General features: G+C 40.0%; 1 protein-coding gene across 2 annotated transcripts in view; it reads left to right on the top strand.

The window, feature by feature from the left end:
• The window catches only part of sfswap (splicing factor SWAP), a 41,890-nt gene that overhangs the window by 10,904 nt on the left and 12,939 nt on the right, over window positions 1–18,047 (top strand). For both annotated transcript variants that reach the window (XM_053411132.1, XM_053411133.1), the window contains 7 exons: window positions 1,106–1,358; window positions 1,469–1,621; window positions 1,789–1,882; window positions 7,661–7,736; window positions 8,591–8,694; window positions 9,044–9,173; window positions 12,356–12,552. In XM_053411132.1, coding sequence (XP_053267107.1) covers window positions 1,106–1,358; window positions 1,469–1,621; window positions 1,789–1,882; window positions 7,661–7,736; window positions 8,591–8,694; window positions 9,044–9,173; window positions 12,356–12,552 — 1,007 coding nt within the window. The remainder of the gene's footprint in view (window positions 1–1,105; window positions 1,359–1,468; window positions 1,622–1,788; window positions 1,883–7,660; window positions 7,737–8,590; window positions 8,695–9,043; window positions 9,174–12,355; window positions 12,553–18,047) is intronic.

The following is an 18,047-nucleotide window of genomic DNA, read 5'->3' on the forward strand; positions in this document are numbered from 1 at the left end:
TCTCAGCTCTGACACATGTCAGGTTTGTAAATGATTCTGCGCGGTTTCCCATTTTCCTGACAAGAGAAAATTGGCTGTGTGATCAAAGTCAAACAGCTCAGTGACTAATGTGTTAATATCACAGTTTCCACTTTGACGCTGACCATTTATTTTGTCCTTGTCCCTGTACTACCCCACCCCCCCCTCCTCTTCTTTGGAAATGTTGTTTTTGTAATACACTGATAGATGAGATGACCTTTCTGTAGATCGGTCACCTGTTGATTTCTGTTTACTTGCTTCTGATGTAAATGAAATACTGCGGCAGACATGTTCAATATTAAGCATAGTCTGACGGCAAACAGGAAAGTACACAACATCAACAAACTTGAGAAACTGGAGTTACATCACAACATTATTATGACCCCATGCTGCTTGCAGATTGCCTACACTTTTACTAATGACACAGTTTAAAGCACTAACACTTAATTAACTCTGTTTTGTTCAGTTTTTTAAACACTTTTTTTGATGAATTTGTAGATTGTAACCCGGTTTATATAAATCACCCACTTAGAGCACATGTTCATATTTACAATAAAGAGACGAAAGTTTTGATGTCACCTTCAAACTTCGGATAAATTGTATTGTGGTCTCAAATTACTATTTCTATTGTAATTACCTTAAAGGGGCAGATAAGTTCTCCCTGACCTGTTGATCTTCTTCATGGATATTGAAAGAGAAAATGTAAAAAGACGCCGAAATTAATTATTTAATCTTCTCTTAATACATCACCATTTCTCATATCTCAAAAATAATTCTTTTTATTTTCCGCATTCCTGCACAGAGGCATCCACCATACAATATATTTGCCTTTGAGGTCACCATAGACTAATGGATATGAAAATGGATTGAATTACATTGTGCAGTATGTGTTCACATTCACAAGCTGTTCATCCTTGAATTAAAGGGAACAGTTCCACCCATACATCCCAAGTATTGATGCATTCATCCATATATCCCACATGAAGTAACGTCACTGTTTGTCCTTCATCTGGCACAGCTGAAGCATATATGAAAGGGGCTCCATTTAATTCAATTGCTCCTCATTTGTTTGCATGAAATCCAACAGCAATGTACTACGGGTACTACATGCTGCCGGATGGAACGTTCTGCCTGGCCCCGCCCCCCCCAGGGATTGATGCCACCGCCTACTATAACAGTATGCCGACAGCTGGAGGGACTGCTACCCCCGCTGCTTCTGGGGTTGGGGCTCAGTTGGCAACAACACACACCCCTCCTGAAACTGCCCCCGTGGCACCCCCAGCTACAGCCTCCCCTCAGGTCACCAGCTCTGCTGCTCCAACAAGTGCACCAGAAACCAGGTAGGACATTTAACGGACTTCAAAAAGAGTAAGGTGACACAAGTAATATACAGATTAAAAAATACGTAACCTCTCTTTAAGTTAACAACTTTGATTTTCCCTGAAAACAGTTCTAAAGAAGAAGCTCCAGTGTCAGCACCAGCACCACAAGCCATCATCCCCCCACCACCTGACACCCAGCCAGTCATAGACAAGCTGGCTGAGTATGTTGCTAGAAACGGAGTAAAGTTTGAGGCCGGTGTTCGTGCCAAGAATGACCCACGGTGAGTCGCCCCACCACAAATAAATCTGTGAGTCATATCCAGGCTCATGTTTAATAGCTCAGTAACTTTTCCTTCATGTGCTGCAGGATCTCTTTCATCAACCTGTTTTTTTCGAGTGCTTACCACTGATCTTGAACAATATTCGATCTTCTTTCTATCTACTATAGGTTTGACTTTCTGCAGTCTTGGAATCAGTACAACAGCTATTATGAGTTTAAGAAGAATTACTTCATGCAGCGGGAAGGAAGAAGCACAGCAGAGGTAAGATTTATGTGTGTTGGCCTCTAATGACAAATTTCCCTGCCGATTAAATTTAAATCAAGACTACTCAACTCGTCTAACAATCAAAATTGAGCTCAATTTAATCATGATCACAACAACCGCAGGCAAATCATGTCATTGTGTTGCTAACGTTAGCAAAGATAGCACCTACAGCTTTCTTTCCTTGAAAATTAATGTCCTATGTGCTGTATGTGATTTTGCATTGCTGCTGTTTGCTGGCTGGCAGCTGCGTAAGATCTTAGACGCAACAGTTAATAAGCGTCGTACGTTAATAGGATATTAATAATTAGTTTAACAGACTGGTATCTCTAGTAATGACCAGCGGTAAATCATTTACTTCACTAATTGCTCACATCCTTGGTTTCTGTGAAAAGGAATTTGAGTGGTGGAGCTTATCTGTCATTCTTAGCAACTTAACATGGTTGTGCCCATGTTGACATTGGATTGCCTTGGATTTGTTAGATTCAGTTGACGATACAACTACTGAATTGCTATTACCTTGAAATGGGTACTCATGGTTGTTAGAATTGTAATGGTTATTGTTACAGCAGTTTTTTTTAAACTGCTACACAACCATAAATGACCAAAACTCCACATAAAGCTCTTAGTGCCTTTAATAAGACGTGTCAAGTGGCACACGAGTAATAACATTGCCATCGTGGATGCTGGTGAAGGATTTTTTTTACAAAACCGGTTAAGTCAATTTTCAGAAAGGTCAGAGCAATAAGGCTCATATCAGTCAAGCAAAAACACATTCAACGCTCCCATTACAACTGGCAGACCAACAATTGCACACAGAGCTGATGAAATTAAATGATAGCGAGTGGAGTTGTTGGAGAACCGACTGTCCTCTGCAAAATCAGCAGGAATTTGTTGTTGCACAAGTAAGTGCAGGGCTGGGCCCAAATGTTATTACCAGTATTAACACTGTTCTCTCTGTCTCCTGTCATGAAACTCACTGCTCTCTGTGTAGTTCTACATCTGCAGCCAAATCTTAATCTTGGAAAAAGGTTATCTAAGGATCCACTGCTCCTACAGTCAACCTTGAAATTAGCCACTTGTTGCTGATATTACTTTATACCTGCTGTGCTTAAAATTAGAGGTATCCAGATCAAACACCAGCATATACATTAAAAAAGACGGACCCAGTCTTCTGAAGCCTCACATTTGCTCCATGTGCAGAACAAGAACAGTAGATTTCTTACATTAAAGACACACTTGAAAGGATCCGTTGACAGTTTCACAGAGAGAAGAGACATTCACAGCAATTTAAATATTCACATGTAAGTATCTTTTGAAACAGACTCAGAAAGTATGAATTTATACTTTGAGGTTAATAAACCAGACGACAGGAGATACATCATATATCCTCTCTGCACTTGTAATATATCTTACATGCTGCACAAAATAAAAGCAATTATGAAGATGAATGGACTGTGCATTAGAGGTTTTCACCAGGTATTTGAGTTGTTTTATGGTTTTATAATTACAGCTAGTTTTCTTGGAGTTATTAAGCTACAACATCCAAGGTCAAAGTTTGAATATTAAGTTGATGATCAGTATATGAATAAGTTAATGTCAACTTTGCAGTTTGCAGGCAACTACTTATTTTAAGAGGAAATTTCACAAATATGCCTGGATTAAGCAATTTGAGTATTTCATGTTTCATAGCTGCGCTCTGGTGTTTGTTCATCCATTATATTTTGTCTCAATAAATCATTGGAGCCCACATTACAACATTTTCCCTCCCAGACAAGAGAATTATGTGATTTGAACAGTACAATATTGAGTGAATAGATGGACATATAGATTCCATGTCCAAATGTCAATACAGTTCTTTCAGAAAGTTTTAAAATACTTTAACTTTTTTCCAGAGATTCAATTATTTGATTCCACTGTTTCCTTATTCAATCTTACCTGAGTACTCCCCGACAGAGAATTTCATATAGGAAAACACTAAAAATACCACAGTGACACAAGTGTTCAGACTTTTTGCTGTGACACTAGAAACTTAGCTCAGGTGCCTCTCGTTCTCTTGGATGTTCTTTGAGATGTTTCTACACATTGACTTGATTCCATCTGTGGTAATTTCAGTAGATTGGACTTGATTTGGAAGGGCACACACCCGTTTTTATGGTTTATCAAAGCTGACGATGCATATCGGAGCATTAAGCCACCTAAGAACAGAGTGAAGTCTCTGAATACTTCTGTGTCTGAAGGCACTGGATGTCTATGCACTAACATACAGTTCAGAGTTGTTGAGTTTGGTGTGTCTTAAGAAAGGAGCGAGAAACGAGTGGAAAACAGTTTTGAGAGAGGCAATTTGTCTCCTGGTGAATCAAATCCATTAGCTTGTCAGAGTGCAGAGGAGTGTGGCCCATTACGACACAGCTCAGGCTGCTCCAGCAAACAGCTGCTGTGCTTTTCTATCAAAAAGCCTGCCTCGTGTTTGTGATTTGTGCGGTGCGTAATGGGATGCAGATATCAATGCGCTCTGTCAGTGCTATTATTTATGCTTTCAAAGTTAATGAAAAAGTGACAAAGGGGGCTGGAATCAGTCAAGGCAGACGGCAGCAGGTTTTGCGGCTGCTTTTTACGTAACACTCAAATCTTGTACGTTTTTGGAATGATGCACTTTGGGGGTGCCTAAATAAAATGATTATCCACAAAGGAAAACTTTCTAAATAGTACAAATCATCACTGGATTGTTTTATGTTGATATGCAGGTTTAAAGGACCTGTATGTGTGATTTAGTGTCATCTCGCTGTGAGTTGGCAGATTGTGAAAGAGGACGTGCTTCCTGTGTAGAGAGGGTAAGAAGAACTTAATCCTTAATATCAGGGGATACATGAATGAAAACAAATTATGAATATGACAAAATGTCTTTTATAACCCTACACACTAGTCCCTTAGTCCACATTCTCAGTTTTAAACACTTGCATTGAACGATTAGAATTATGTTTTTTGTCTGATCTGGAATGTAAACTATAACTCGTTCATGTGCTTTTGCAACATTTTTACTAAATTGATTTGTTAGCGTTGAGCACGTCCTATAACGCGTTCACTTTGCATCTAATGCTGAGATGTGAGCAGAAGCTTTAAAAAAGCGGACAAAAAATAAACCATTAACTTCCGTAATGTCCGATTTAAGACTGGGAGAGGAGTTGGCACCTTTACAAATCTATGGAGTCTCAATAAGACAATTGAATCTATGTAGGATGTAAAGCACTGCAGCTGTCATCTCTTCTGCCGTCATAGAGACAATTATACTCAGTACTTTGTTAGAGTTTTTCGCTGGAGATACTTATTACTGTTATCTGACAGTTTTCCTTTTGCGTAGAATGTATTTAGCGTTCATTGACGAAATTGAACAATTACTTTTTTGGTTTACTTTGAGAATTAAATATCTATTGAAATTAACCAAAGCAGACTTCCTTTGCTCGACAATATAATTCATTTGGGGAGACGTCAAAACGTCAGGCTAAGAATCCAAAATCTGGAGCAAGTCAAACATATTTAATTTGCACAAAGCACGTGTCCTTTTGAATTCCTATGCTATCCGACCACTTGTGTTCAGCAGTCAAGGTTTGCGAAGAGGTTTTGCAGGACTGTTATGAAATGCATGTTCCCATTCAGCATGGAGGATTATTACCTTCTGACCTGTCCTGTGCTGTGTTAACGAAACATGTGGGAATTAAAATGTCAAAGTATTCTAAATACTAAGCTTAAGGAGTCTATAGGAGTGCTATCAAGTTTCTGCAGATTGTCGCTGAGTTCCTCTCAGGATGATGAGTTAGTTTCTTCCTGCTGCGTCTCCTGTGAGCTTTGATTTGCGAGTTTTTTTTGGAGTCATGTTCTCTGGGGCCTCTGTTAAGTGCTTTGACTGTTGAAAGCTCTGTTCAGCTACGGCAGAATAGTGGGAATCTGCCTTTGAAGCCTTCTTCAAGCATGATAAAATGAACCCCGTGAGGTTCATGTTGTTTTTTCTTGGCTTCATCCCTGCTTTTCCCTCTGTTCTATCAGTCTTTTATATTTGGGATAGCGGCTGAAAGCACGTGGAGCACAGGTATTGGTACAGAGGGTTTCTGGTTATCTGGCCTATGCACACGAGCCAGCTTTAACAGCTCTGTGAAGGCACTTTGTTGATGTGAGGACTAACAGACCATTTAGTTGAATATTAGAAAGCCAATTAAGATACTTATAGAAATTTAAGCAAACTAAATAGACTTACACAACTAATTATACTTGTCAGAAAAAAGAAAGGAGAATGAAAAATGTGACCAAACAAGTAATACTGATATGAATTAATGCTTCCAAGGAGAGACTTTATGCACACAATGCAGTGACGTGCCTCCTTCAGGAACTGTTAAAACTACCTGATGTTGGTATGAATGCTCATATCATTTATTATTGTTATTAAATTTGGCCAGGGCCCCTTACCTTGTGATGACTACAGCTTGGAAAATAAAAGTAACAACTAAAAATAGATGCTAATTATATAATTAGTATTTGATCAAACAACCTTGAGGGAATTTCTCCTTTTTGACTCAAAGGTAAAAAGATTATATTTCGGTGGTTGAGGGTCAAGGTCGCTATGACCTCACAGTACTTGATGACATTTTCTATTGTATGTTTCACTTTGCCGGCAATAATTAAACTGCATTACTCTGGTATAAAAGTGTACATGAACATTTCTTCCAATCAGAATGGTTGGTGGAGGAAATGTGTGTGTGTATATGTATATATATTCCAGTTCAAACCATAAAGTGTGATTCGTATCCTCGGCCATTTTCTTGCTTAAATCTACCTGTTTTTTATTCTTATTCTTCCGTCATATTGGATTCAAAGAGCATTGGCAGTCCAGTGAGCGGTGTGTTTGTCCACCCATGTGTAAGAGGAGTTCATGTTTATGTGTGAGTGAAGCCGACCTGAAATGCAAAGTAATAGAGGCAAAAATGTGAGCTTTCCTTAAGACGCTTCCAGACACACTTTAATAAATTCCACTGTTTGTTTTTTTAGCTTCTTTTTATTTTACCTGCTGTGCAGTAACAGTGTTTCACAATTGCTTGTTTTCATCTCACTAGATTTGCTCGACTCTAAAGAGTTTACTGCTTTTGTTAATCCCCTCGCGACCTTTCCTGTTCCGCTCATCACCACCACATGCTGCCACAGGCAGGAATATAAAAGTACTGAAGAATATACATTGGGCTGGAGCCAGAATTTAGTTCTACACAGTTACTTTTATTTGTTTCGTAACAAACATTTCCTGTAGCACCACAGGGAGACATCTTAAAGAAGAGTGAACCCTGACCGTGGTTTGCACCCTGCAGATGATTGATTACAATAATTAAATGCAACAGTTAAAGTTTCATCGGTAAGCGATGCACAGGAGGAAAGAGCTGACTCATCCAAAAAAAGTTTTAACTGACGGATAGACGACTGGTTTTCCTCAATGCTTGCTTTAAAACTTTTAAACACCAACTTTTCGCACATATTGCTGCTCTGCTTCCTTCCTTCCAGTCATAAAATAACCTAATGTAAAAATGAAGCTGAGCAGGTTTCAACGAAATCTCATTTTCACCACCATCGGTCTGTTGTCAAAGTCGTACTGGTTTACCCACAATGTGAAGTCATTGGAGGAGAATACAATTTGGTGGTGTTGACAGTAATTTCACTGGTTTGCTGTATAGAGATTCAGACTAAGTACGAGTTTATATCTTCTTTTCGTTTTCTCTCTCTATATTTTCTTTCATCCAGACTGTGACAGTAGATGATGAAGATGATGATAAGCTTCAGGCAGACAAGTCACTCAAGGACTCGATGCTGAATAAAGGTAATTATTATTCTCCCACATTCATTCAGATGGAAAATATGTGTATAGGAGTTAGCAGGCACATATTTACTCTAGTGTGTTTGTTTGTGTGTGTCGTATTCTTATGCACAGCTGCCTGTGAGTCTGATGGTATTTATGCTAGCAATTTCATTCTGCGATATCAGGCTGGAAATGTCTATGCATGAGATGAAAGCGTCTGCTCACCACAACACTGGAGGGACCCATAAACATCCACATATATGCAAATGAAGGCATGCATTCACACGGGCTATTTGGAAGCGACAGGTCACGGAGCAGGGCTGGGAAAACTGATAACCAGCTGGAGTATCGCTCAAGTAAACTATATAACCTTCCACAATAAGAATCAAGGTCCTATATTAAGGTTATTTCTTCAGAGAACGAGACGCACGGTCGGCTCTTTCATTTCAATGGTAATACATGTGATTACAAAACTAAATCAATGTGACTCACCATTGATGCTTCATATCAGTTTTGTGGTTAAATCTCTGTTTGCCTCTCCGTCACACTGATTCTATTTTATTCGGCATCTTGTCCAGCCTGTTCGTTTTCCTGTCTGTGCGTCAGTGTATTACTGACATGCTCCTTTTTTATTGTTTCTCCTTCCTATTACTCCTTTGTTGTGTTATCTCATTCTCCATCTCTGTCCTCCAGCCCTTCCTTTATTCCTTGTCCTGCTCTTTTTTCTGTAGTTCTCATTCATTTTTAGTCTACTATAAATTTGTCAATTAAAAGAATACCCCAGAATGCAGTAGTCTGCATGCACATACAGTCTTCTGAGTCTGTTTTGTTCTTTATAAATCACAGTTTAACTTTCTGTGTGTCTCTCTGTACAGCCTCCTTTGCCCCCATCTGTTTCGCCATCAAGGCGAAGGAAAATGATTTGCTGCCGCTGGAGAAGAACAGAGTTCGACTGGACGACGACTCGGACGACGACAAGGTCAGGTTCAGATTTGTCTGTTAAACTAAGGGTAATTTGGTGTGGGTATAAAAACTGATCCTTGATGCTGTGGATCAGAAGAACGAAGGAGTCGTTCCTTAAACCAGAAGGTCGTGGTTCGATCTTTAAGTCCACATGCAGAAGTGTCCTTGGACCAGACACTAGACAATAGTGCTTTCACTGTGTGAATAATGTCTGATGGAAAAGCATTGCATAAAGGAGCTCAGTATAGACGTGTATCAATGGGTTTGCATCCTATAAGTGGTTGTTAAGTCTAAAAAAAGTGCTTTACATTGTCCATTTACCATTTTGAAAATATATAACAATTTTCATCCACATTTGATTGAAGTTGATGGACGATGCGGGACTGGAGGCCATGATAGGTGGAGCGGAGATGATCCTCAAGGAGCTTCCTCCAATCAGTGCACCAGAGGAGAAGAAGCCCTCGCTCAGTTTAGAAGAGTTGGAGGCAAAACAAGGTAACAAGTTCAGAAATATTAACTCCAGTTTTGACGGAGCCTTTTTCTGTCCCTCTGTCTGATCTCTCCCCCCCCCCGCCCTTTCCCATCGGCTCCGCGGCTTAAATGTGGGTGGGCAAAATCTAATTGCGGTGTCACAGCTTCAACAAATAAGTTGGACCCGCTGGCTGCTGCAACTTTCTGGGAGGGTTGGAAAACTGGAGGATAAAAAACAAAGAGGAGGAGAGGAGATGAATAAATCCACTCAGTCTAAATTATGCATTTCTTTTCACCAGGCTTCCCCGCGGTAAGATACATGCAGTGTAGTACAGTAAACTACCGTCATATATCTCTCCAAAGACCTAATGGAGATGTATTCTCTCCTTAGTTTTCTCTCTTTTGTTCAGCCGTTGAATTCAGTCTGTGCTGAAGTAATTCATGTCAAAAACAATGTGCTGCAATAGGATTATTTACTACTTGTACTATACTTCTATGGATGTTAGCATTGAATTTTTTTTTTTCATACATTCATATTTCATCGACAATCAATTTGAAAATCAATAACCAAAATATGCTGCTGCTCACCTTTTAGATTTAAAAAGCTTGACCGAGTCACCAGCCTCTGTTTTTAAATACCATTTAAAAACAAAGTTGTTAGCAATCATTATATAGGATGCGTGTAAGCAATTTTGCTTTAGACAACTAAAATGATCTTTAACCTTAGAGTAGCTGTTTGGCAGGATGGTTAATTAAAATTTACTGATTTTCCATGAAGCCATTTAGGTCTTTGAGTGTTTTGGAAGAAACACAAGAACCATTTTTATGCCATTAAATCTTTCTTACAACCAAAGATAAAAGTGAGTCACATTTTAAGATGTCTGTTATATTTTTTATAGCAATTAATTAATCGGGTTTTTTTGTGCAATGGATTTGAAAGGGCAACATATCCAAGGTACAAAATCCTGCAAGAGCTCTTGCTAGTAAATGTCCTGTCGTCATCTGCTTGAGATAATTCCTATCATTACGTACCAGACTGTACTCTGATGGAATAGAAAGAAGTTGCTTGTCAGACACATGATTGAGGTACCAGTCCTTCAGTCAATTGTTCACACAAAACCCCTAAAGACATTGCAGGCTTTTTGGACACAGATTTTTAGGATTTTATAAGGTCTGGAAGGACAGAACAATGGTGTTTTATCCTCCCTTATCGACTGCTCTAAAATAGATCCTGAAAGGAAGGACAGACAGACGGATGGTCAGAGACGAATATGCTACTTTACAGCAACAAGGGGTCTGACAGGTCCTGTTTAGGTTCAGTGGACCCGTGTTGGAGTATAATGGTGTCTCACTGACCTGAAAGGTGGCCCAAGAAAGAGGCTGGAAAAGCTTAATAAATAGCCGAGCGAATTGGCTGTGCTGTGTGGTAAAGTGGTTGTCAGTCAGCCGGCCAAACTCGATCAGATAGCAGGAGAATCAGTGGCAGACTGCAGAACACTAATCTGTACTGATGGGCTGGAAAACTGCGGCACACGCTAAATACGGCTCCCAGTGATAAGAACATGAATAGTTTAGGCTGCAAACATTTCCCAGTGGCTGTGCATGTTGAATAGTAGCGGTACATGACTTTGTTTTAATGCCTCTACGTCAACGAAGACCAGGGGCCAGAGGCATTATGCGTTTGTTGTCCCTCCATCCATCTGTTTCATTTTTATGAACACGATGCCTTGAGGGGGTGTCTTCACATTTTGTACAAACGTTCAGTTTAATTCAAGGATGATCTGAGTAGATTTTTGTGGTCAAAGGTCATGTTCGCTGTGACCCTGTGAACGCAATATCCCAGAAGCACCTCCGGGGTATCCTTTCAAATGTCTTTCAAATTTTCAGTAAATGTGGAGATGATGTTAAATACACTATTTAACACCTGAAGTTTATTAAATTCATTGAAGGGAAACTTTAATATTTTTGTGTGTGCTGTATAAATCCATATATTAGGCTTCAACTTATAATTATTTTCTTTATCTGTCTGTTACTTTTCAACAGTGGCTTAATCGTTAGGTCTTAAGCTACCACATACATTTTTTTTAAAAGGACAAAAGCAGCAAATTGTCACATATGAGAACAAATAGGAATCGTTCAGCTCTTTTCACATCAAATGTAAATGTATATAGATTACAATGCTTCCTTTATAATCCCACTGGACAAAAAAGTGGGATTATAGTACATAGAGATTTTGCTGCATCATGAGTTATGCCAAATGAGCCTGTAGATACAGTGGTGTGACTCAGACTGGCCAAGACTGTGTATTGTGACACTTTCTAGGGTACAGGGGGATTCTGCTCCACTAGACTGTTGTTCACTCTACACTCAAATATGATTTGCTCTGGCATCCAGCCTATTTTTAACCCTGACGAGTTAAGAGTAGCCCCAGCGGTTGTGTAACTTAAAAACAACTTGTTTTCCACGAGCACTTGCTTTGTACGTCACTGTCCTGTCTCCTGTTTCCCTCTCGTCCTCTTGTTCTCTGCGCCCCATTCTGTTCCTGTGCTCCCCTAACCTCTCTACCTCCCCCCCCCATACCCATCCCTGTCGCTTCATATCCTTTTCTCATCTCTAAAAAAAAAACTGTGCATATTTTCCACCCCAATTGTCACGAAGATGTCCGTCTCCTCTTCTCTACCCACGTTTCCTCCTACTTTGCTTTGTCTGTATTCCATGAAATTATGTATCACCAGAGACTGCATGCCTCATCATTTAGAGCAGGAACTCGACAGCAGTGGGGAAACTCCAGAAAAAGCCAGTCCTTCTTATTTAGATGTGATGATACAAGTGAAAATTACTCTCATTATCATGTCCTTCTTGTGTCTTTCTCTTTTTGTCCTCTTTGTCTCAATTATATATATTTTTTCCCCCACATTCAATTTTCTGTCATTGAGCCTCCGTCTCCTTAAACTCTCTTTCTGTGCACTCTCTTCTGAAATCTGTGCTTTTCTTTAAGACCAATAAACTGAGAAGCAGAATGCAACTTCTCTTTACCTCGTCCTTGTCTTTATTTCCATCATATTTTCCTCATTGATCACCATTTAGAAAAAGTAAAGTATATCTAGCTGCAGCAAAAGCTAAAAAAAAGTGACACTACCATTTTTCTTTCATGTTAATCCAACCATCGCTCTACGGCTTTTTACACTCATCTTTTTTGTCCTTAGCCAAGCAGAAACTGGAGGACCGTCTAGCAGCTGCAGCCAGAGAGAAGCTGGCCCAGGCGTCGAAGGAGTCCAAAGAGAAACAGCTACAGGCGGAGAGGAAGAGGAAGGCAGCGCTCTTCCTACAGACCCTCCGCGGCCCTTATTCTGGAGAGCCCGAGGCCAAGAGAGCCGAGCTCGACTCATCAACACAGCTTGAGGTAGGTTACTGCTGGGTCGGTGTTTGTAATTGTTGTATCTAAAATATCGACTTAACACTGTAACACTTCCATTTGTACTAGTAAAGAGTTCAAGTTGTAGTGAATATGCTCTTGAGTATGAGACAACAAAGTCAGGGATCTCCAGCATCACAAACCTCTTGTGTTAGTCATTTATTAAACCAATGGCTTATTTCTTAGTTTGTTAATTCTGAGCTACTGTAGAAATGTGGTGGTTCAACTAACCCTAACCCATGGAAGAGGACTCACTCCTTATGTAGACGTGAAAGATTTAATTTAAAGTAACAAAAACACTGCAATTCTCAATTTCAGATGATTATACATAAACATACACCTACAAACAAGTATTTTATTCAGTTTCTGCAAAAGGTTCCTCTTAATTATACACACTGGATAAACCGGTCCACACTCAGGCCTGAGGTCAGTGGCACATTATTGGGTGGGGCCGTGGCTCAGGATGTGGAGCGGGGCATCCACTAATCAGAAGGCCAATGGTCCAATTCCCATCTCCTCCAGTCAGCATGTCGGACGTGTCCTCGGTCGAGACACTGAACCCCAAACTGCCCCTGTGGATGTTTGATGTATGAGTGATAGAAAGCACTGTGTGAATGTGAACTGTAATGTGAAATGCTGCCAGTGGTAGATAAGACTCCAAAAGCAAGATATAGATGCAGTCTATTTACCATTTCACATTTTTTGTTGGCCCTGGATTCTCTTTTTGTCCTCTTAGTTTTTTTTGTGACGCTCAATAGGGAGAAAATCTAATTTTCTACAGTTGGTTCAGTGTCTCTTTACTGAAACGGCCTCATCTCATATGAGTAGAATTTTAACGTGTTGACGCCAGATGTCATTCTATGTTTTCCAATCCTGTGATGGTTTTTATTGGCTCTGCACGCCACTGTGTGAATACTGGTAAACACTGCACATCCATCCGGTAAAGCACGTCACATATTTTTATTGAGCTGTTGCTGCCGAGCTGAGTCCTTGCTTATCTCACTGGAAAGGTCAGTTCTGACTGCTTTTCATGTACAGGCAGCTTTACTCCTGTGGAATGACAGCAATGCCAGTTATGTAATTAGAGGTGGGGGATTGTTATGATGAAGAAATTGATCGCTCTTTAGCTGCTGGCTGTGATTATTAAGCGCTGCATCTTTTCCTTGACCTGTAGTGTTGTAAACAAGAGTCTGACCCTGAGATGGAGTTCTGGTTCGTGCTCAATATTTAAAAAAGCTAATTTCGTTGTTGTTATAACTTTTCTTTTTCCCTTTATTCCGATTTTTATTATTTCATATAAAGCCTGTCCATGCACATGCTTGCACCTTACCTCAAAAGGAATTTGTCTGATCTATTCTATTCATCAACTTCACATACATGTATACAAACTCGTAAGAGGGTCAGAAACTCGTTGTTTTCACTATGGAGCGTTTTAATATGATTTTAAATTGTTTATTGCATTTAATTATAATAAAACAATGCCATGCACCAAGACCACTTCGGCAAATGTAATGATTCTGTAAAATGCCCAGAGCGCAAACCGAGGAGATGGGAAACTAACCACCATGTCACCCACTTATTCACCAGCGCCTCTGTTCTCTGTTTCCGTCTCTGAAATAATTCAGGGTGTCTACATCTTAAAATTCGTAATGCATAATGCAAAACTGCCATAATGCAAATTTTAAAAGCCTTTGTCATTCATATTAAACATAACAAGGATTGGTAACAAATATACTTTAAAGTGCAAATAGGCCTTGTGATGGTCATTTGATGTGTAGATTGCATATCAATTTGATGGATTTTGATTGTCAGCTCCTCATGTGAGCCCAGCAGATGCTTGGTGAACTGGCTTGTTGCGCGTTAGGCCAGGTGGCACTGGGCCCACTCCCGTCACTGTTGCACCAGTTGTGTCACTCTTACCCAGATGTTCGGTGATGGAACTACCAACATTCAGATCATTGGTCGGCTGGTGAATAAACGGGCGCTGTAGTTCAACGTATTCCAAGTTGACATTGTGAATCTGATTGGTGTTCAGTAAGCCTTCAGAGGAGAAATTATTTTTGATCTATTTAACATCAGCAATGGAACCTTTGTGGGACTTGAGCAGATTCAACCTCAACATAAGATGCATAGTGATTCAAGAGCCTTAAGTCCATACTGTGCAGTACCACCCAAAACCATGGGTGGGCAGTGTAGCCTATAGTTCAAGTGAGAAACCATAAGACACGAGAAATTTCAACAGAGGTGAAACTTTTTGAGGACACACTTTGCGAGTTGGTGAGTCTGACCACCACCGCTTTGCCTCTTTCTGAAGGGCACATGATCTCTCTCGACTCTACGCAGCCATCTAGTGGATGTATTACTTTAAACCATGCCATCGCAAAGAACGTATGGAAGTCTGCAGTCACTGACGGTTAGGTAGTTATAAACAGATGTATCTCTTTTCTTACATAAAGGCAGGAGAAACGAGCCAAGAATCCTATATACGAATATTCGATTTTTGTTTTTGAGTTTTACTTTAAAAGTTTACAGAGGACAGGTTAAGATGAGGGGAGCTCAGTGAGGATATGTCTGCTTTATTTTTATTCCTTGATTGTAGGAATAGCAAGGTAATGAGCATTCTACTATCAGACAGCATGAAGGGATTCAGAATCAATGTTGAAATCAGATAAACACAACCGTACAAGCCTGCGTCATGATTCATTCATTAGCAGAAACACTTTGAAGAACCACTGTTACCTGGATTTGGAGTGAAGGGAGGTCCGAATAGATTCAAGGGGGATTAAAACTTGAAGCTGCAGTGAAAGTTCTGGCAGCAGCTCGCTGGAAGTTACTGCCGTATTTTGGAAGGCCAGAAAATTAGTGGAGCAGCTAAAGAGATGTTTGATGAGACGTGTGAATGCTGAGGCCAGGTCTTTGAGGGGTTGGCAAAATGAGCTGACTTGGATCTGTTGATGTATAAGCTCCATTTATCCCATATAGCTCATCATGCTGTTTATGCGACAACGACATAGGAGCAAGTGTAACTTTCATTTTTTAAATCATCATGATATAGTGATGGTGCTGCAAGACTTGTGCATTGCAGGGTCTGTAAACTGCTTGTGTTTGCCTCAGATTGTCCATTTGGACCAATTCTAGGCTTCATCCAAACCACTTTATTTCAGTTTGAAAGTTTACCACTGTCCTAACCCTAACTCTAAATTCACATCTGCTGTCCACATGATTCAGGTGTTTTTTATTACCTAAAAAGCTGCTGGCTCCATTTTATTTGGTTAACTCCAGGGCTGCTTTAAGTGTGGACAGACAGAGACTGAGACTTTTGGAAACAATAATGCAGGAATCCGCATTTTCTTCCTAATTGGTTCTTATTGTCGTCGGCCCAAGAAAAGAACCCCTTGCTCTAACATTTGGTCATTGGTCTTCTTTCGTTTGCATTCTTTTTTGCAACCTTCTGCAAAGCTAGCCTTTAAAACTCCAACATGGACTTCGCTGGATTCATCTGTCAGAGTGATGATCTTGTCAGTCAGACCCGGTAACTTCAGCATAAATATTTCTCACCTGTTCATTCAGACATGACAGAACAGAGAAGGTTGTAGCGTCACTGCTGAGAAGTGCTGCTAACTGGAAAGTAATGATGTGACCGAGCATGAGAAAACCCAGCCTCTCGCCTCGTGTTAGCTGGGATTGGTTCCAGCCCCTCGCGACCCTCAAAAGATAAGCGGTATAGATAGATAATGGACGGATGGATGAGCATGAAAGAATGTTATCAGTTCTTTCACAGGCTGCCATCAATGATGGATTCTAAAAATTATATTGCAGTTGAAGCCATTATTAATGACCACTGTGAGCAAGAGGTAAGCTCGCCTATTTCTCACTGTGACTTTTCTAATAAATTTACTCATCAGTTTCCTCATTTATTATAGATTCCTGCTGCCTAGACCTCTGTATAATATATTTCGTAGACGTAGAATGAAAAGAAATAAGGACTCATTAATTCCTATTAACTCACATTCTGTTGGCAAAGTTCTTTCCTGATTCGTCTTCCATGGCCTTGGCTTTGGTAGAAAATAAAGTAGAATAGAGGAGTTGTTTTACTTTGCTAGTCTTCTCCGACATGGGAAAAAGTTCCTTAACACTGTAAAACAGCTAATTTGCAATGTCTCATTAGACTGGTTTTATTTCTATGAGCGTAGGAGATGGTCATTAAGTGATGATGATTTATTACTGTGTTTTTCTTAGGCCAAAAATCTGTGTTTAATCTCTATGAATTTAATCTGTTTTACCTTCTGCCTGAACTCTATATGTTAATCTGAGGAACTCACTTCAGACTTGTGTAAGTGTTATGGAAATGTAACTGTATATAAATATGGACAACTCGTTTCCATTTCCTCCCACCACTTGAAAATGAAGCCGAGATATGCGATCATAATAATAACACATTTCATTTATGTGGTGCTTTCAACAATTATTATCAAAGACACTGAACATAGGTTAAAAAAACTGACAAAGTAAATTACTACAAATATATATTGTACTATAAAGTAGTTCTGTTCAACCAAACTGTCAATCATGACAATTCACAATTTGAACATATCATATAAGATTTTTTTTTATAAATTAACATACTTAACGATACACAAATGTTTGTATTTCCAGCTTCAAGACTCCTGATGTTTCTGCTTCCTCCCCCTCTTCCCCTCTTCCCCTCCTCCACCTCCTCTCTCACCCCGGGAACTTTTCATTGTTACTGTCCAAACTTCCGTATCTCGCCACAGCAGGTGTGTGACGGGGCGCCCATTTCCTTGGCCTGGTGTTGGGATAAGCTTCCCATGTGTCAGTCCTAATTTTAAACCAAACCTTGCTCCCTATCATTTCATTATCTCAGCCTCAGCCCCGACAGCAGATAGTGTGCAAACAGAAAGGTGTAATAAATATTCTTCCCTTTCACTGGTTCCCTGCCTGTTTTTAGATACTCATTGTTTTGTCTTCCGTCGTGAGCATTTCTCTCTCCTTTCTTTCCAGGCTCTACCTCTTAACCTCATTTGCCTCCTTCTTTCATCTTCTTCGCATCCTCATCATCCTCTCCCTCTCTCTTTTCATGCTCCACCCGTTTTGTAAACATTTTGCCGCCTAATTGACAGTTGAATGGCAGAGAGAACCGCTCACTTCTTAAGCTAGGAGAGTTACATTTTAATTGAGCTGGACGATGACACACAACCACACGCTCCCTTCATGGCTTCCATGTGCATTACTCATCTCTTTGTCAGACGTGCCATTCATGTCAAAGTTGGCTTTTAAATTAGGCCATTAATTATCCGTCTCCCTCACAGCATCATGAAGGCCTCCATATACTTTGTAGCATGGGGGGGGCCCCAGGAGCGATCTACGGCCTAATCCTAGAAGATGACATGTGACCTTGAAAGATTTAGCATCATGTTTAATCTGCTGATGGAGCGGGCCCCATCTTTCCGGTGTGAATCCAG

This window comes from Pleuronectes platessa, chromosome 19 (assembly GCF_947347685.1).
Source record: "Pleuronectes platessa chromosome 19, fPlePla1.1, whole genome shotgun sequence".
NCBI lineage: Eukaryota > Metazoa > Chordata > Actinopteri > Pleuronectiformes > Pleuronectidae > Pleuronectes > Pleuronectes platessa.